The 20740-nt window shown below is 48.8% G+C and overlaps 1 protein-coding gene across 2 annotated transcripts in view; it reads left to right on the top strand.

Moving 5' to 3' along the window:
• ADGRD1 (adhesion G protein-coupled receptor D1) overlaps positions 1-20740 on the top strand; it is a 1069475-nt gene that overhangs the window by 176467 nt on the left and 872268 nt on the right. For both annotated transcript variants that reach the window (XM_075341810.1, XM_075341809.1), the window contains 2 exons: positions 9396-9455; positions 13341-13461. In XM_075341810.1, the coding sequence (XP_075197925.1) occupies positions 9396-9455; positions 13341-13461 (181 nt within the window). The remainder of the gene's footprint in view (positions 1-9395; positions 9456-13340; positions 13462-20740) is intronic.

Genomic DNA, 20740 nt, shown 5'->3' with positions numbered 1-20740 from the left:
CTTTCAACTGATAGTGGCCGTAGTCGATACCTTTTGATTTGTGTGGGAAGCAGCTGTGTAATACCTGACCGTGGCTGCTATCAGTTGACGGGGCAGCTTGGGAACTAAGCATTTCTGGCCTCCTGCGCCAGGACTGAGAACAGCTGATCCAAGGGGGCTACCGGGTTTCAGACCCGGCCAATCAGACATTGATGACCTATCCTAAGGATAGGCCACCAGTGTTAAAGTAGTGGCGAACCTCTTCAACTGCTTAATTCAATAGCTAAGCCAGCCTCGTCGTCTGTTACAGTTGATGTAAATACAGAAAAAGGGTCTGGCCTAGCTATTAATAAGAAGGCAAACAGCCGCCCCTTGCACACAGCTCTATTCCCATGCCTACATAGGAAATGTATGGGGCAGAATCAGAAGATGATCTACTGAGACACGATACTAACGCTCATAGCTAAAGTCCCGGGACACTTATGAAACATAAAGTACATTGGAAAGTTACCAAATATATTTGAAGACTTTTTATTGCAGTGGACAATCCCTTTAAGGGCTCCGCCACACATCCGTGAAAACCACATCCATGTAAAACGGGCCGTTTTTCGGGTCCGTTTTCCGTTTTTTAGGTCCGTTTTTATGGTATGTGTGGCCTGCGTGTGTATCCCGTATGCTAGCCGTATGTGCGTGTGGAATGTCCATGTGTGTGTGAGTGAAATAACTGACATGTGTATGCGTTGTCCGTGTGAAATGTACGTGTGTGATGCAAAATGTCGTTACTACATGTCGGAAGACAGAGTAGCGGGATGAGAATGAACTCGGGTGAACTTCACCCGACTTCATAGTCATGCCGCGGCTCTGTCTTTGTGCCGTGTACCGATTAGCGGTCACCGGTGAAGGATTCACCGGTGACCGCTAATCCCCCGAGTGACTGAAGTGTCCCCCCCTCTCTCATACTCACCAATCCCCGATCAACGGCGCTGCACGGCATTCACACTGCTCCGGCGGCTTTTACTATTTTGAAAAAACTGGCCGCTCATTAATCAATCTCGTATTCCCTGCTTTACCCGCCCACCGGCGCCTGTGATTGGTTGCAGTCACACACGCCCACCACGCTGAGTGACAGCTGTCTAACTGTACCCAATCACAGCAGCCGGTGGGCGTGTCTATACTGTGCAGTGAAATAAATAAATAAATAATTAAAAAAAACGGCGTGCGGTCCCCCCCCATTTTAATACCAGCCAGATAAAGCCATACGGCTGAAGGCTGGTATTCTCAGGATGGGGAGCTCCACGTTATGGGGAGCCCCCCAGCCTAACAATATCAGTCAGCAGCCTCCCAGAATTGCCGCATACATTAGATGCGACAGTTCTGGGGCTGTACCCGGCTCTTCCCGATTTACCCTGGTGCGTTGGCAAATCGGGGTAATAAGGAGTTATTGGCAGCCCATAGCTGCCAATAAGTCCTATATTAATCATGTCAGGCGTCTCCCCGAGATACCTTCCATGATTAATCTGTAAGTGACAGTTAAAAAACACACACACCCGAAAAATCCTTTATTAGAAATAAAAACCACAAACAAATTCCCTCATTACCAATTTATTTACCCCGACAAAGCCCTCCATGTCCGGCGTAATCCACGGACCTCCAGCGTTGCTTCCAGCTCTGCTGCATGGAGGTGACAGGAGCAGCAGAATACACCGCCGCTCCGGTCACCTCCACGCAGCTAATGAGATGAGTAGCGCGATCAGCTGCTGTCAGTCAGGTTACCCGCGGCCACCGCTGGATCCAACGGTGGCCGCGGGTAACCTCAGTGACAGCAGCTGATCACGCTACTCATCTCATTAGCTGCGTGGAGGTGACCGGAGCGGCGGTGTATTCTGCTGCTCCTGTCACCTCCATGCAGCTGAGCTAGAAGCGACGCTGGAGGTTCGTGGATTACGCCGGACATGGAGGGCTTTGTCGGGGTAAATAAATTGGTAATGAGGGAATTTGTTTGTGGTTTTTATTTCTAATAAAGGATTTTTAATGTATGCGGCAATTCTGGGCGGCTGCTGACTGATATTGTTAGGCTGGGGGGCTCCCCATAACGTGGAGCTCCCCATCCTGAGAATACCAGCCTTCAGCCGTATGACTTTATCTGGCTGGTATTAAAATGGGGGGGACCGCACGCCGTTTTTTTTTAATTATTTATTTATTTATTTCACTGCACAGTATAGACACGCCCACCGGCTGCTGTGATTGGGTACAGTTAGACAGCTGTCACTCAGCGTGGTGGGCGTGTGTGACTGCAACCAATCACAGGCGCCGGTGGGCGGGTAAAGCAGGGAATACGAGATTGATTAATGGGCGGCCGGCTTTTTCAAAATAGTAAAAGCCGCCGAAGTTTTTATAACAGCCGTGCAGCGCCGCGCCGGAGATCGGGGAACGGTAAGTATGAGAGAGGGGGGGGGGACTGACCGACAGACAGCTAGAGGGACAGATAAGACAGAGAGACTGACCGACAGACATAGAGACCGACCGACGGACTGAGGGAGAGAACGAAACAGAAAAAGAAAAAAGACCGACATCACATGAAAAAAGCACAAAACGTACAGGGAGCAAACAGAGATGCGTCCGTGTAACTCGGACGTGCGCCCAGACCCATTGACTTTCATTGGGTCCGTGCTGCGTGTTGCGTGCAGAAAACGGACATGCTGGCGTGAGACACGGACCAAAAAACGCATCACGGAGACGGACTCACGGACATAACCAAAAACGCAATTGTAACCGCAGAGATATAGTAACATTGGTGCACGTTTGGCCGTGTCTCCAGTATACACGGAAACGGACCAAACACGCACGTGTTTCACGGATGTGTGTTTCAGGCCTAAGAAAGCCTTTTTCTAATTATAAAATTAAAAACGAAAATATTAGTGCTCACATAACAATTCAATCATTATCTGATTTTTGGCTTGGCCATTGGAGAACATTAATCTTTTTGTATATTGATGTGGTTTTGCATTAATTGTTCTGCTGAAAGTTGAAAATTTTCTTCAACTTTCATTTTTTCGGCTGAATTGTAGTTTTCCTCTGTATTTTGTGCCATTTACCCATTGTTTTAACAAGTCCTAAATGAGCAGTGGTCAATCTAAGCACAAAATTTATTTTTTGATTAGGCGATCCCAAGGACAATTGTTATAATTTATGTGAACATTATGTGACATCAGGTGTTAATATTTAACACATTTATGTTCTAATTAAAAGAAAATGTATTGGGCCCTAATATCTAGAGTTTACCTTACCTAATCATGAAGGAAATCCCTGCTGTTGTCTAAGGATGAAATATGTCATAAAATTTATTATTTCATATATTTAATTTTTTTTTCCGACTGGTGACAATATTTCCCCATATCGTTGCTCTACTGTCACACTTCAATAATTTAGACTTATAGAAATTTCCCTTCCTTTATACAGTGCCTTGCAAAAGTATTCACCCCACTTGACATTTTTTGTGTTTTGCTGCCTCACAACCTGGAATTTCACTGTTTTTTTGAGGGTTTGCATCAGTTCATGTAAAGAGCATGCCTACAACTATGAGCATTTAGTTTTCATTTTATTGTGACGCAAACATTAAATAGTACAAAATAACTGAAAACTTTAGTGTGCATAACTGTTCACCCCAAATAATTACCAAAAAGTGTCGCCAAAAGGCGGTACATATATATATCACAATAATACATCTCCAATTAATTAATGGAACCAGGCTAATGAGTCAACAATAACCAAAAAAGATAAATATAGCCAAAAGGACACAAATTAATAATCAAATACAAAGATATTTTTTGATTAGAATTTTTTTTTTAAATCGTAAAAGGCAAGGAGAAAAGTAATGAAAAAATAAGCACCACAAAGCTCAGCAAGGTACTTATAAGCAGATAACAAAAATTGATAATAACTGTGGGTAATAAGGTACAATATGAACCACAATAAACTACGAGAGAATATTTGTCCCCAATCTGGGTATAATCACTATATTCCTATGGGTGAAATATATACGGCATATCTCAAATGAGCTGCATGGAGAGTAATGGGGGCTTTACACGCTGCGATATCGTTAATGAATTATCGTCGGGGTCACGGTGTTTGTGACGCACATCCAGCGTCATTAACGAGATCGCAGTGTGTGACAAGTACGAGGGACCTTAACCGATCGCAAAAGCGGTCAAAATCGTTTGCCGCGGAGAGGTCGTCCTGAAACTAAAAATCGTTCTCTGCATGTTAGCGATGTTGTTCCTCGTTCCTGCGGCACCACACATCGCTGTGTGTGACACAGCAGGAGCGACGAACATCTCCTTACCTGCCTCCACCGGCAATGCGGAAGGAAAGAGGTGGGCGGCATGTTACGTCCTGCTCATCTCCGCCCCCCACTTCTATTGGACGCCTGCCGGGTGACGTCGCTATGATGCCGCACGAACCGCCCCCTTATAAAGGAGGCGGATCTCTGGCCAGAGCAACATCGCAGGGCAGGTAAGTCCGTGTGACGGGGGTAAGCGAGGTTGTGCGGCACAACCGATGGGGGCGAGTACGATCGCTTGCGATCTCGCTAGCGAGATCGCAGGGTGTAAAGTACCCTTAAGACCCACAATTAACTCAAATGAGCCAAAGATCTGCTAGTATATAACTTACATGGCACAAAATACAGGCATCACAAAAACATAGACCTAGAAATCCCACAATGGGGGTAAATACCTGTCGCCATATGACCACTGCTGAGCCACATGACACGTGTTTCGGCTGAAGACTTCGTCATGGAGGTGTGATTTCTGGGTCTATGTTTTTGTGATGCCTGTATTTTGTGTCATGTAAGTTATTTACTAGCAGATCTTTGTCTCATTTCAGTTAATTGTGGGTCTTATGTGGGCGTCACACGAGGCGATCTATCGTGCGATAGGTCATCGGGGTAACGGTTTTCGTGACGCACATCCGGCTTCGTTGGCGACATCGTCCCGTGGGACACCTACGAGCGATTGCAAATCGGTGACAAATCGTGTATCATGTACTCATCGTTTATTTTTAAAAAATCGTTTATTTTACTTTGCGCCGGTTGTTCATCGTACCCGGGGCAGCACACATCGCACTGTGTGACACCCCGGGAATGATGAACACAGTTTACCTGCGTCCCGTGGCTCCTGCTGGCTATGCGGAAGGAAGGAGGTGGGCGGGATGTTCGTCCCGCTCATCTCCACCCCTCCGCTTCTATTGGCCGGCCTCACAGCGACGTCGCTCAGCACGTAAGTACGTGTGACGGGGGTTAAACGACTTTGTGCGACACGGGCAGCAATTTGCCCGTGACGCACAAACGACGGGGGCGGGTACGATCGCACTTGCGATGGCACGATAGATCACATCGTGTGACGCCCGCATTACTCTCTATGCAACCCATTTGAGATATATATATTTCGTCCATAGGAATATATTGATGATACCCAGATTGGGGACAAATATTCTCTGGTAGTTTATTGTGGTTCATATTGTACCTTATTACCCACAGTTATTATCAATTTTTGTTATCTGCTTATAAGTACCTTGCTGAGCTTTGTGGTGCTTATTTTTTCATTACTTTTCTCCTTGCCTTTTACGTTTTAACATTTTTTTTTCTAATCAATAAATATCTTTGTATTTGAACATTACTTTGTGTCCTTTTGGCTATATTTTTCTTTTTTGGTTATTGTATAACTGTTCACCCCCTAAAGTCAGTACTTTTGCAGAAATTACAGCTGCACGTCGCTTTGGAGAAGTCTCTATGACCTTTCCACATCTTGGCACTTGGATGTTTGCCCATTCCTCAAGGCAAAACTGCTCCAGCTCCTTCAAGTTAGATGGTTTCCTCTGGTGAACAGCAATCTTCAAGTCTGACCACAGATTAAGGTCTGAGCTTTGACTAGGCCACTTCAATCCATTTAATGCATGTGCACATGTGGTGCCCTGGACAAGCCAGGACGTCACAGGTACTGCAACAACACACCCCACACCCCGGATAGGCACACTGAAGTCAGACAAAAATCCTTGTTGCCTCCCTCCAGGGGCTGATGTCCACACCAGGGGGTGGAGCCAGGCGGTTGGCCCCACCCACCGAGGAGTTCACAGTCCTGGAGGCGGGAAAAGGAAGTCAGTGTGTAGTGGGGAGTTGAAGAGTGTATTGGTAGTGGAGGAGACTTACCGTGTCCGGGTGCGTGGCCCGGGCACATACAGCAAGGTTGGCGGACGGTGGTGACCGTCTGCAGGAGGGGCTGATTGACGTGAACCGTAAGGACCGGGGACGGGCGGTGGCCCGCCGGTACCGGATCGGGGAGCGAAGAGAAGCCAGCACCATTCGACAGGGCCTACGGACCCCGACCAGGCTTGGAGTCGCCGTAAAACCAGTCAAATCCGTTAGTGAAGGGAACCTTTGGGGTTTCCCAGCAGTCAAGACCCGATTGAAGGCAACAGCTCAAACCGTGAAGGGAAATACAGTCACCGCCAAGGCTACAGTTCCCAGGGCCAGAGCCTGCGGGCAAAAGGGGCTCCCTCAGCCTCCATCCAAGCTGGGGAGCGGGTTACCGGTGAGAAGCCACCAGAACCGAGAACACAACACAGGTGCAGGGAAAGGCAGTCACCACCAACCTACCAGGAGAAGAACCACTGCAGCTGTCTGTGGGACCCGTCCATCCAGCCGTTTGTTTTACCAGAGACTTTGTATTCATCATTGGCTGAGTGAGTACCACTGTGCCGTGCGGCACCGCGCTGCCCCCGCAACCCTGCACCTCACCAGGTCCCGTAACCCACCTGCCATCCTTCCCTCACCGGGCCCCGGGACAACCAACCCCCCTACCCACGGAGGGGAAAAGCAACATTCAAGCTGCTCCCTGTCATCGCTCCCGGGATCCCCGTCCAGAGCAGCGGTGGTGTCACAACCTCACCACAACCGTGGGTGGCGTCACGGCCAATAAATCCCCACAACCAGTTCCCTTTTCACTCACGGGCGAGGAGCGCCGCTCGAGTCCCCGGGATCCGGCCCACCGCTCGAGCCACCACCGAGCAGCAAGCGAAGCAGCAGCAGCGCCGGACCCGAGCGTGGTGAGCGCAGCATCCCCTCCTCCGCCCGCGACACACACAGTGTGTTTTTATCGCTTTTTGATGCATTTTTAGTGCAGTTTTAGTGCCAGCAAAGTCAATGAGAATCCTGAAGTGTTGTGCACGTTGCCTTTTTTGTCCCTTGCAGACTTGGTGCAGAGATACATTTGCAGCATGTCAATTATTTCAGCATTTTTCCACCCCAGAATGAATACAAAATGCATGCAAAAAATGCATAAAAGACGAGGCAAAAACAATTTTTTTTTCTGCTAAGAGATGCAGATTTGGTGCAGAAATTTCTGCAACCAAAAACTCTACATGTGCACATAGCCTTAAAGTTACCTCCCGAAACCACTCGAGTGTTCCATTAGCAGCATGCTTTGGATCATTGCCTTGTTGTAAGGTCAACCTCCATTCCAGTCTCAAATCATTGACAGACAGATACAGGTTTTGCTCAAAAATATCCCTGTATTTCGCACCATCCATCTTCCCTTCTACTTAGACCATATTCTCTATCCCTGCTGCTGAAAGACATTTGCACAGTATGATGCTGCCGCCACCGTGTTTCACTGTGGGGATGGTGTTCTTACAGTGTTGAATTGTGTTGGCTTGGTGCCAGACATAGCATTTATGTTGGTGGCCAAAAAGTTCAATTTTGGTCTCATCTGACTAAAGCACCTTCCTCCATACATTTGGGGAGTCTCCCACATGTCTTTTGGCAAACTTGAAATGAGCCTTCCAATTTTTAGCTGCAAGTGAAGGCTTTTTTTCTGGTAACTCTTCTATAAAGGCTAGCTCTATAGAGTGTATGGCTTATTGTGGTCATATGGACAGATACGCCAGTCTCTACTTGGGAACTCTGCAGCTCCTTGAGGGTTACCTTTGGTCTCTGCGCTGCCTCTCTGATTAATGCCCTCCTTGCCTGGGCTCAGAGTTTTGGTGGGCGGCCCTCTCTTGGCAGGTTTATTTTCATACCATGCTCATTCCATTTGATAAGGGATTTGATGGTGCTCTGGGGGATCATCAGAGATTGGGATATTTTTTTAGAACCCAACCCTGACTTGTACTTCTCAACAACTTTGTATCTGACCTATTTAGAGATACCCTTGCTCTTCATGGTGTTTGGTTAGTGGTGCATCGGCATTGCAACCTCTGTGGTCTTTCAGAAAGGTGTGTATATACTGACAGACGGACTTCGTTTCACTAAGCATGTGACTTATGAAGGTAATTGCTTGCACCAGAAATTTTTAGGGGCTTCATAGCAAAAGAGGTGGAACATATGCACATAACAATTTGCATTTATTTTATCCAATAAATTAAATTTTTGCCTATATTTTTCTCACTTCACGTCCCCATCTTAGACTACTTAGTGTTGATTCATCAGGCACAAAATGGATTACAAAAATATTTAATACACAGGTTGTAATGTAACAAATTAGGTAAAAAGCCAAGGGGTGAATACTTTTGCAAGACACTGTTTTTAAAGGGATTTTCTGTGATTTTATTATTGTTGACCTATACATAAGTCATCAATATCAGACCAGTGGGGATCTGTCTCCTGCCTCCCCTACCGATCAGCTGGAAGCGGCATAGCGCCATACATTATGTTGTGGCCATGATTGGTACTGCATACACATTGTATGGAGCTGTGTCACTTCCAGTGCATATTAATATTAAAGTCCAAGAAAAAAACCTTTATTACTCAATGATTGGATGTATTAACAAATCATGCCATCCCAAAATGTCAATTACAGCTTCCATTGTGATCTATTGTGCAGTTATAGAGACACCTTCCAAACCTCAGGTCTGAAAGTGAAGCAAATAAACATGGACTTTTGTGTCACCATTTATTTTACTTCTCCATTTACAAAATGGAATAATCTCTTCCAATTTCCAGTCAAGAGATTGCAAATTCCTAATACTTCTTTTTGTATTAAAAAGCCACAGAAGCTTTAATGCGACATAAGAAATGACTTGCTCCGTTTTGCAGGGTTGTGCATTTGCTTTTGTAAAAGATTTATCTGAGAACAGAGCCGATTCTGCAGAACTGCACTAAAATGCCACTACATCTAATGCTAGATTCATTGGCCTATGCTATGGCCTAATTGAAGCACTGTATCATTCCCATGTATATTTTCATTATAATTAATCGGTTAAGTAATATACCTATAAACTAAGTAGGCATAAAACAGGAACTTTAATGCTGAGGATGCATGTGTTTCCTGCAAGTCATATGTTTGCTGGAGAATTAGTGTGCTGGGAAACATCTCTGAGTTATACATGGGTATAACCTGATTAATTGCATTGTGTACTTTTAGGCCTTTCTCAAAACTGTGGAAGAAGTTCTTTCTTTACCTGATTGGGGTGACATGCCAATAGTAAGTATCTTATGTTGTATCTTTAATATTATAGGCAAGTCACTAGGATTATTCCATCATTCTCTGGCTTTCTGTAACGTTAGTCACTACCTTACGGGCTCGCATAGACGGAAGAGTAGTCATGAAAGCTGGGGTCTGGTAACAGTAGGTCACATATAATCATAAGGCTGGGGCCACACTGGGATTACTGCAATACCCTCGCATGACAATCAGCTCACTCTGGCAGTACAGCAGAGTCAAGTGTCATGCGAGTGTCCCTGCGACTGATGTCCGATCGTGCGAGCAGACCTCAGCTGCGGGGGGCAGGCTGACGCTGAGAAGGGGAGGGCCGGCGCTGCGGAAGGGAGGGAGGGATTTATCTCCCTCTCTCCTCCGTAGCTGGCTATTGCCATTCTCGCCATGCACTCGCAGTACACCGGTGTACTGCGAGTGCAGTGCGATTTTTTTCTCGCCCCATAGACTTGAATGGGTGCGAGAGAAACCAGGATCGCATTACAGTCGCAGCATGCTGCGATTGTTTTCTCGGTCCGATTAGGCTTGAGAAAATAATCGCTTATGGGTGGTGGCACATAGGCTAATATAGGTCCGAGTGGAATGTAATTTTTTATCTCACTCCACTCATACCGATTTTCATGCCGTGTGGCTTAGGCCTAAGGGGTAAACAGGGATGAAGTCAGGTCACAAGCTGAAGGTCAAAATACCAGGAGAGCATGTAGTAGATAAAGGGAGAAAGCAGGGACATGGCCACGTAACGGTCCGGGGTCAAAGACAGGAGAACATGACAGGAATAGGGAGCGGGCAGAGAGAAGTCCAATAACAGTCCAGGGTCAGAATACCAAGATCAAAATACAAGCAGACACACAAGTAACAACAACACAGCAGAGCCAGAGAATACAACTGGTAGCGTTCTGGGGAAACATGCTCAGTAAAGAAGCCTGAACAATTATCCGGAAGACGGAACAGCTGAGTAACCAGCACTTCCCAGAACCAACCTGGACTCCTGTGTAGTAACCAAGCTGCTAGTTCATTATCAAGGATGGCGCTGCAGAGCATCTCCAAAAGCAAGATGCTCTGCACAAAGGAATAGACACACTGCCAGATCTGTAAGTGCTCCAGAGCATCTCCAAAGGCAAGATGCTCTGCACAAAGGAATGGACACACTGCCAGATCTGTAAGTGCCGCAGAGCATCTCCAAGTCTGTGAGATGCTCTGCACAGAGAATTGGGACACTTTCTTTTCCCTTTACTGTACACTCAATTATGGCCCCGATTCATCGTAGTGTTTACGTAAAAATTCTAGTGTAAAATACTTTGAAAAGTCGCCATGATGTTGTGCAACAGTTTTGTGATTTTTAGCTAGATCAGCTAAAGTGGGTGAAGTTGGGTAGGATCCGGGGTGGCACTGGGCATGGCAGCACCCGGCCATCAAATTCTTCAACAGTGGCATAATTTCTTATGCCAAAATTGTTTCTCCAGTCCACAACTGTATTATCATGGCGAGTTGCATGTCACTGATAAGATGTACCGAATTCTTTAAGTGGTGTGTGCCTCTTAATGAATTTAGTCCATCTTGTTCCTGAATGCCCCTCATTAAGACTGGGGTATGAAACACTATTCTTAATGAATCAGGGCCTTTGTCTTTCCTACTTCATCTACAGCACTCACAGTAATCGTTCCCTCTTGGAGTACATTTTACACTGGATTTGGGTCACCAAGAATGATGAACCCAAATACATCTGTTGTGTCAACTGCCCTGACACGATGTCCATGGCACAAACTATACTCATTAGCTAAGAAAGACCTAACAAACAAAGGCATAGATAAATGACTTAGGGGCGTAGTTAGTGGCTTTCAGGTTTACAAGAAGATCCTAAGCTGCCTAATTTCAGATAGCTGCCAAACAAACATTTGGTCAACAACTATTCCTCCTACCTCTTCTTACCTATACATTTAAATTATGAGTAGGGATGAGTGAATCCGTGGAAGTTCAGTTTGGCAAGTTCAGACAGACTTTAGATAAAGTTTTGTTTGGGACCTGAACTTGACCTGAAACCTAATGGAAGTCACTAATTGGGCAGTTCAGGGCTCCACCCGTATGAAGCCACCATAAACAAATCACTTCCAAGGGCAGGTGGGCAGGGTTTTTCCATTTTTTTTTTTGTTTGGCGCACACTACATCCGATCACGTTCGGTGCAAGCCAATCGCACACTGCAAGCGGCTCGCACTGCGCTGAGCACCGAGTGTACCTGAGCACAGTGATGCTCATGCAAGTGATTTTCATATGTAATGCGCCCGAACTCTGAATCCGAACTCTGTTTTTTTGTAAAGTCTGCGTTTGGTACGAACACCGAACCTCAGGTTCACTCATCTCTAGTTATGAGTGAAATATAAGCCACTGCCAGACTACAAAATGGCTGACCCTTAATCTTTCCAAGCACATAAAATAGCTAATAGCTGTATGATTATTTCTCCTCACTCCCTCATACACAAGGAGGTTCATCTTGGATGAACATTCATGTGTTTCCAAAAGGGTCAGTGGACAAAGCTATTGCCAGACACTGCTAGTATGCAGCTCATCATCCAGAAGAACAAACGGGTTTGCCTTAAAATTAACATGGGGGAAATTCAATAGGCTCTTATATACATTAGACTGGTGGACAATCCCCCCAAAATTGGTTCAGATGACTTTAGTTTAATCTGTATAGAGACCCTTAGATATTTGTCAGGAATCCCAAATATTAGATAGTGACAGGTCCTACCGAAATTAGTGGTTTCTGGCAACAGTTATCTAATGGTCACCTTTAGGCAAGATGCTTTTTTAAAGTGATCTCTAAGCAGAATGAAGAAAGTTGTACAAAATATGAAGAAGAATTAATCAGTAGTAGAGGTAGTTGAGATAATGATGTATCATCATCATTTTCTTCATTCATAGAAGCTTGAAAGAGCTTTCCAGCTACTTCAAATTTTCTTCCCACTCATTTTGGGCCCACCCTGAAGTAAGCTTTGGTACTGTTATTACAGATGGGTTGATCACCTCCTACTTTAATCTTTTGGGTGGGTTAGGTAGGTCTAATGCAACAATGAATCCAATTGTGTACAACATTAACAGTAAATGATTTTTGGTAAAAGTCCAAGCTCAAGGTTGTGAGTACAAAAGTTAGATTTAGATTTTGCAGTAGGGTTTTCTCAGCATCAGATAAAATATTGCTAAAGGTTTAATAGCAGACCAATTCAGAGTTTTTATGGTCGACATCAACATTATTGAGATTCTTGTAGTCCAGCCAAATCCATATTATGGGTACCAGGTAGTTCATACTCATAATTCTTATATGAAATAGTACAGCATTATGTAACAGTATGAGTATTCTTATCAAAAGTATAGCTGAAGGTAAGGATAGCATAGGTCATAGGCCAAAATTGCTCCGAAATCTTGATACATAATAAGCCAGTCTAGTAGCTTTTTCCTTATAGTAACTAAACATAAGGTCTGCGTCCCATTTACCCAGAGCTGATGATAAAATATGCAGTAATGTGAAGTTATCATCTGCTAAAATTGCTTCCAGCTTTAAAATGTCTAAAACATTTAAGGAATTTTGCAGGGATGTCAGTTTAGGGTTCAATCATCATGGATCTTTCATGCCGTTATCTGGATGGTTGGTGTAAAAAGTATGATATTATTGCTATTTAATTGACATTCTGCCCTCCTCTCTCTGACATTCAGCCTTTCACTTCTCCGGCTGTACGGCTTAGTTAAACTGAATTTCTACTTAAAACCAGTACAGTATGTAAATGGATTTCATAGTTTTATAGACTTATAAAATGCTAGCAAATAAAAATAGAGCAAGTAAATACATTTCAAAGAATTTTATTTGACTCTTTTTGCAGGCTTCCCCTGATGTTGGAGGAATCATTGATACTGTTGATAAAGTTATGGGGCATATGGCAAAAAACCTCTTGGAAAACCCATCAGTGATAGTTACGCTAGAAGGCAGTTCATCAGTAGCAGGTAATTGTCAGTTTCTATGGAACTTTATTACAGTAATGACCTATACACCAAAAGTATTCATAGCCTATAAGGGTCAGATATACAGTACACCTCAAAACTTTCCTTTTGACATATTTAAGAGCAATATACTTCAGCATTAGTGATGAGCGAATAACAACTATTCATATTCAGAAAGTACTATTCCGGTTTTCGTCATGAATAACGAACCTAATGCAAGTCAATGGGGAATAAAAGCATTTTTCATGAAGATTTCCCAGAAAATTGCTTGGGTTCCCCATTGACTTGCATTAGGTCTGTTATTTGTGACTAATACCAGAATAGTACTTTGGGATTCGTTACGAATAATAGTTACTATTCGCTCATCACTTTTCATCATAACTTTTTGTAATTGTAAAGGAAAATAAGGTTGAATAGTTGAGTGTTGTAGGCATCTACTCTGGTCATACAGCCTGAATGGAGTGAACAGAGCCTAAGGTACAATATGAACAGGGGCATAATGACTGGGCCCATGCAGGAAGGGGGCCTGCCGATAACAGCCACATTTGTGTATTGTGTGGCGCCCTGGACTAGCCAGGTAGCCACAGACAAAACACACACACACACCCACCCCCCCAGACAGTTACATTAGTCAGACAAAAACCCTTGTTACCTCCCTGTAGGGAGCTAAGCACACAGGCAGGGCCATCGGACCCCGACCAGGCTTGGAGCCGCCGTCAATAGTCAAATCCGAATGTGACAGGAACCCCCAGGGTTCCCTAACAACCAAGTCCCGATTGAAGGCAACTGCTCACACCGTGAGGATATACCGCCACCGGCTAGAAATCCAAGGGCCAGTGCCTGCGGGCAGAACGGGCTCCTCCGGTATCTATACACCGGGGAGCGGACCACCGTTGAAAAGCCATTGGAGTCATCACAGTACACAAAGGTGCAGGGAGAGACAGCCACCATCACCTGTCCGGGGAGAGACACTGCAGCCGGCTGCGGGACCCGTCCATCCAGCCGTTTGGTTTACCGGAGACTTTGTGCATCTATTGCTGAGTGAGTGCACCCGTGCCGTCCGGCACCACGCCGTGCTGTCCCTGCAACCCTGCACCTCACCGACCCTGCCTCCCCGTCACACCACCGGGGCCCGGGACCACCAACCCCTACCCACGGAGGGGGAAAATAACATCCCAGCTGCTCCCTACCATCGCTCCCGGGATCCCCGTCACCAGCAGCGGTGGTGCCCATATTCACCACAACCCGTGGGTGGCGTCACGGACTAAATCTCCAAACAAACCACCCCCTTTTCACTCACGGGCGAGGAGCGCCGCTCGAGTCCCCGGATCCGGCCCACCGCTCGAGCCACCGAGCAGCAGCCGCAGCGCCGGACCTGAGCGTTAGTGAGCGCAGCGCCCCACCGCCCTCAACAACTTAGCGTCACGAACAGGATAGGACCGATCTACTTACCAGTAGAAGTGCGCCTTGCAGTCCCCGCCGGCGGTGTCCGGCCGAAAAATTTGAAGCGCCGCCATCTTTGGCACGCAGATTTCCTGCTCGAGCGTCTTCCCCGAGCAGGGAAGGCGCGAAAGCAAAGCCCCGCCCCCAACATGCGGAAGTGCTAAAGAGAATCAAGGGGGGACGGAAAAAAGATGACTGCACCCGATGGAGCCATCGGAGGAGGGGCGGTCGTAGCCGCAGCAGCGCCCGTAGATGGAAATGGGATAGCCCATACTCTGGCAGCAAGAGCGAGGGAGGCCGCGGGCCCAGCGATTGCCCAGGTGATGCCGTTCTCCCTGCCCTATGTGCCCGGTACTACCTGACTACCGCAGTATGATGGGAAGCCTGATGCTTTGCAGGCGTTCCGGAAAAAGATTAGCCCGGTCCTCGATTTATATCCCTTGACTGATAGGCAACGGGTAGCGGTAGTGCTAGGGCAGCTAACCGGCGCGGCTGAGCAGGAGACTGAGACCTGGACCGACGCGGACCGGGCCTCAGTGACTACCATTTTCGAGAAACTACAAATCGCTTTTGAGACCCGCACGGAAGCGGAGCTACGGAAGCGGAGCTGCGGATGCAGTTTTATCAGTGTCAACAGCGGCCTGCGGACAATATAAGAGACTATTTCCCTGCGTCTGCAAACAGCTCTCCGTACGCTGAAGCGGGTGGACACAATTAATGATGCGGATAGCAATAAGATGCTAGTGGAACAATTCTTGCAAGGGCTGGGGTCTGCGGAAGACCACAAGCAGCTATGGCTGTGGGCCCTAGAACACCCCAATCTGGACTTTGCAGTATCGAAGGAGTGGGCCATCAAGGCCCTGCAGGCCCCAACGCCAGACGCTCCTGAGGCGGCCTTATGGCCGGCTGAGATCGCTCCCATCACGGTGGCACCTCCTCTCCCGGCCCTGCCGGCCCCTGCAGCGCCCGTCGGGATGATGGAGGAGCTAGCTGCCCAGGTCCGCCGCATGGATGGAGACCTAGCCAAGATCCTTGCCGCCCTCCAGCTTCCGACGAGAGTCAAGCCCCCAGGGAGGATCCAGCTTGCCGACAGCCCGGAGGACGTCCCCTGGATGCAGCGGAGAAGGACCAATGACTCACGGTATGGGCCTCCTATTTGTTACAGGTGCAGCAAGCCTGGCCACTACTCTAGGCGGTGCCCATTAAACGAGCAACCCCTGGGGCCAAGGGCCAATCCTCAGGAGTTGACACCAACGGCACCCCCGATTGGCAAGACCGGTACATTGGAGCTCGCCCCATCATCCCTCTGCCGGTGGACGGCATCCCGCTCATGGCCCTCTTTGACACAGGATCACAGGTAACCACTATACCATATACACTGTACAAGCAGCATTGGGGTACTGACGAACTTGCCCCCTCTGATGATAGCTTGACTCTGGTCGCAGCCAATGGACTTCCTCTAACCCAAGTCGGATACAAACAAGTGACCCTGACCGTGGGACGTGCGGAGTTAAAGAACCAAGGGGGGGCGGGTGAAGAATGGCGGCATGTAACTAGCGCTGCAGCGCGCAGGGACGCCAGGACTCTGCTGAAACACGTTCCTGGATCCAACCGCAAGATGTGCCAGGAACTCCAGGCCCAAGTCCACTTCATGCTGGCGAAGTGGACGTCGGAGATGAAGGGCCTGGCCGCAACCGTTTGGGCATCCAGAGTGGAGGTGGTCTCAGAGGAGCGGGTAAGTGACCCACGCCCCTATGTCCCCGAGGGACCGGTCGATACGGCTGAGGGGCGCGGCCTGCTTCCGTCCACCACGCTACCTCCATCACTGCCCATGCCCGCGGCCAACGCCCCGACTGACCTGTTACCCCTGTCACCGGTAGCGGAGCCCGCAGCATCTGTGGGAGAGGGCCCAGGCCTTACCTTTGTCATCGCCCTGGCACCCGTCCTGGCTTCCATCCCGGCCGCGACGGAGATGACGACGGCCCCGGCAGTCTGCCCGGCCGCAACGGAGGTGACCCTCACCCAGAAGTCCAGACACTCGGCCTCGGCTGAAGCACGGCGGGGACGCAGCTGCCAAGCGGCAGAGCAGGCCATGTCACAGCAGGGTCCCTCATTACTGAAGGTGCCGGTCGTAGCCGGCACGCAGGGACTCCAGCTGGGCCCGTCCCCCACACTGGCTGATCCAGAGCAGGCCACTGATCGGTGGGGCCCACGGCAGTATGAGAGGCCGGTCGTAGCCGGCGCTGTGGGCATGCAAGTGGTCCTGGCTCCTGGGCAGGAGAGCAGATGTGAATGCCCACGTTTATTCTGAAGAGAGTTGAATAGGCAATGGCCCTCCTTTGCAACAAAGTTGTCCCCGTTGGGACCCTCTGCCGTATGTTGATTGTTCCAGTTGTGAGTGAATGAAAATTAATCAAACCGAAAAATCACCAGATTACCGTCCGAGAAGAGAACCGTCTGAGAAGAGAACCGTCCCTGTTGGGACTGGAGTTGCCCCTTTTGTTAAGTTAACTCCCCATACCCACATGAGAAACTCCTCATGGACATGGCCGAGAACTAGCAGGCCACCCACGAACTTGTGCGTCTGTAAATAATGTTGTGGGATGGATACCGTTGCCGCCTCCGGAGAGGCAGACTGGAGGAATGGCCCAGAGCAGAGCAGGCTGGGGCCCGGCCACCATCAGGACCGGTTGCCATCCTCCGGGGGTCAGGGGTCCCCTTTAGACGTGGGGTCCCCTGAAGTAACAGTCGGGTGCGAGTTACCGTACCCGTTCCCGCTCGGGCAGCCTGAACCTGGACTGGGGTAAAGGGGTGCTGTCCACTTCTTAGGGGCAGCATCAGGGCTAGGTTGCTTGGGTTGGAGAGCGGAAGACATCCGTCCGTCCTTTATTAAAAATGTATGAGTGCTGTAACATTCAAGAAGACCTAAAATATGCTTATGTTTTACCGTTTACCATGTTATTTATATTTTTACAGTTTGAAAAATAAAACCGGTGATGGACGGGCAGCCCGCAGACGGTCTGAATTTTACCAAGGGGGAATGTGGCGCCCTGGACTAGCCAGGTAGCCACAGACAAAACACACACACACACCCACCCCCCAGACAGTTACATTAGTGAGACAAAAACCCTTGTTGCCTCCCTCCAGGGTCTGATGTCCACACCAGGTGGGGCGGAGCCAGGCGGTTGGCCCCACCCCCTGAGGAGTTCACAGGCCTGGAGGCGGGAAAAGCAGTCAGTTAGAGTTTGGAGTAGATAGAGTCAGGAGGTGAAAGTGAGAGGTCACGTACTGCAAGTGTCTGGGTTGGAGCCCAGGCACTGAGAGCAAGGTTGGCAGACGGTGGTGGCCGTCTGCAGGAGTTGGTGGAACTCTGCAGAGCCGTAAGGATCGGGGCTGGGCGGTGGCCCACCGGTACCGGACCGGGGAATGGAGTGAAGCTAAGCACACAGGCAGGGCCATCGGACCCCGACCAGGCTTGGAGCCGCCGTCAATAGTCAAATCCGAATGTGACAGGAACCCCCAGGGTTCCCTAACAACCAAGTCCCGATTGAAGGCAACCGCTCACACCGTGAGGATATACAGCCACCACCTAGAAATCCAAGGGCCAGCGCCTGCGGGCAGAACGGGCTCCTCCGGTATCTATACACCAGGGAGCGGACTACCGTTGGGAAGCCATTGGAGTCATCACAGTACACAAAGGTGCAGGGAGAGACAGCCACCATCACCTGTCCGGGGAGAGACACTGCAGCTGGCTGCGGGACCCGTCCATCCAGCCGTTTGGTTTACCGGAGACTTTGTGCATCTATTGCTGAGTCAGTGCACCCGTGCCGTCCGGCACCACGCCGTGCTGTCCCTGCAACCCTGCACCTCACCGACCCTGCCTCCCCGTCACACCACCAGGGCCCGGGACCACCAACCCCTACCCACGGAGGGGGAAAACAACATCCCAGCTGCTCCCTACCATCGCTCCCGGGATCCCTGTCACCAGCAGCGGTGGTGCCCATCTTCACCACAACCCGTGGGTGGCATCACGGACTAAATCTCCAAACAAACCACCCCCTTTTCACTCACGGGCGAGGAGCGCCGCTCGAATCCCCGGATCCGGCCCACCGCTCGAGCCACCGAGCAGCAGCCGCAGCGCCGGACCCGAGCGTTAGCGAGCGCAGCGCCCGGCTGCCCGCGTCAATTGCACATTAGCTTACTGGGCCGCAATAGCTATAGTGCCTGCCATCTGTCAGAGGCCTGCAGCTAATGTCAGTGTACCCATAGCGGTAGTCACATGACATCTTTGAGATGAGCCACCCGTGCCCCTGTACTGGCTATTAAAGAGGAAGAGGGCGCTGCTTTCTACAGGAGCATGGACAGATAAGAAGAATCATTTCTTTTTTATGTTTTTTGGAGAGCACAAGGATGGGGTAATTATTATAGGAAGGGGCTAGAACGGGGGATATTATTATAGGAAGGGACTAGAACTGGGGCTATTATTATAGGAAAAGGCCAGGATAAGACACATTATTACATCAAGAGGCCAGGATTGGAGACATTATTAAAGAATGAGGGCGAGGATCAGGAACATTATTACCGAATATAGTCAGGATGAGGGACCTTGTTACAAGATGGAGGATATTAGTACAAAAAGGGCCCAGGATGGGGGACATTATTAAACAATGAGGGCCAGGATCAGAAACATTAATACCGAATATGGTCAGGATGGGAGACCTTGTTACAGGATAAGGGGACATAACTACAAGAAGGGCCCATGATGGGGGACATTATTAACAAATGAGGACCAGGATGGGGAACATTATTACCGAATGAGGTCAGGATGGGGGACTTTGTTACAGGATGATGGACATTAATACAAGAAGAGACCAGAATGGGGGCCATTATTACAGAATAGTGACCATTTTTTCAGGATGGGGATAATTATTTCAGGACAGGGGACATCATTACAGGATAGGGGACATTACTAGAAGATGGAGGACATTTGTGATGCCCTGGCCTCTCAGGTTGTCACAGGGTATTGTGCAATCTGCCCTTCAGCACAGTTTCCACCCTCCTTGGTTACGGATCCTGGTCCTTTGGTGTTGCTAACAGCTGAGCCAATCAAAAACCCTAGGAACACTTTATACTGTATCCACTAGACACACCATTGGGGGGCCCGAAGGGAATAGGGCCGTCCACAAGGGGTTGTTGGTAGGGGAGAGTGAGAAAATGAAAGAGAAGTTTAGTGGTAGTGGAAGGAGAAGGAAGTGACAGGTGGAGCAGGGCTCCCGAGTACTAGGCGGCAGACGTTGGTCTGGGCCTGGTAGGAGCTGGAACCCTGGTTGCAGGGGATAGTGTCAGGGGGAACGGACTGCCGAGGAGGGTGGCCGATGGCCTTGAGCTATCACCGGGCAGGGGCCAGGGCACGACGGGCTATGTGGACCCTGGGCCGGGAAGTAGCTTTACGCGTCCTGGTGGTTTGCCCGACGGGGGTGAAGACTTCAAGTGTCATCCCCAACCCGCTCCAAAATCGGGGTACTAGCGCACCGATGGGATAGGACTTTCCCAATACAGTGCAAAGAAATCCTATATGTGAACCCTGAGAGCAAGCTCACTCCGTTACCCATACGGGTGAGCGGCACCCGAAACGTTTCAGACTTGAGGGTCCAAAGAAGAAAACACAGGTTCCAAGGAAAGGGTCACAGACCAACCGCAACACCAAGGGCATGGACCCAAGCGTGCTCTCTGCCAGCTGCAGTGGTGCTCAGAACCCTGGTTTACAAGCTATCAGTGTGGTTATTTCTGGACTGAGTGACTACACTGAAAACCCTTCTCCTACTCCCCAACGGCACCC

This window comes from Anomaloglossus baeobatrachus, chromosome 1, assembly GCF_048569485.1.
Source record: "Anomaloglossus baeobatrachus isolate aAnoBae1 chromosome 1, aAnoBae1.hap1, whole genome shotgun sequence".
Classification (NCBI taxonomy): Eukaryota; Metazoa; Chordata; class Amphibia; order Anura; family Aromobatidae; genus Anomaloglossus; species Anomaloglossus baeobatrachus.
This window is presented reverse-complemented; position numbering and strand designations above follow the sequence as displayed.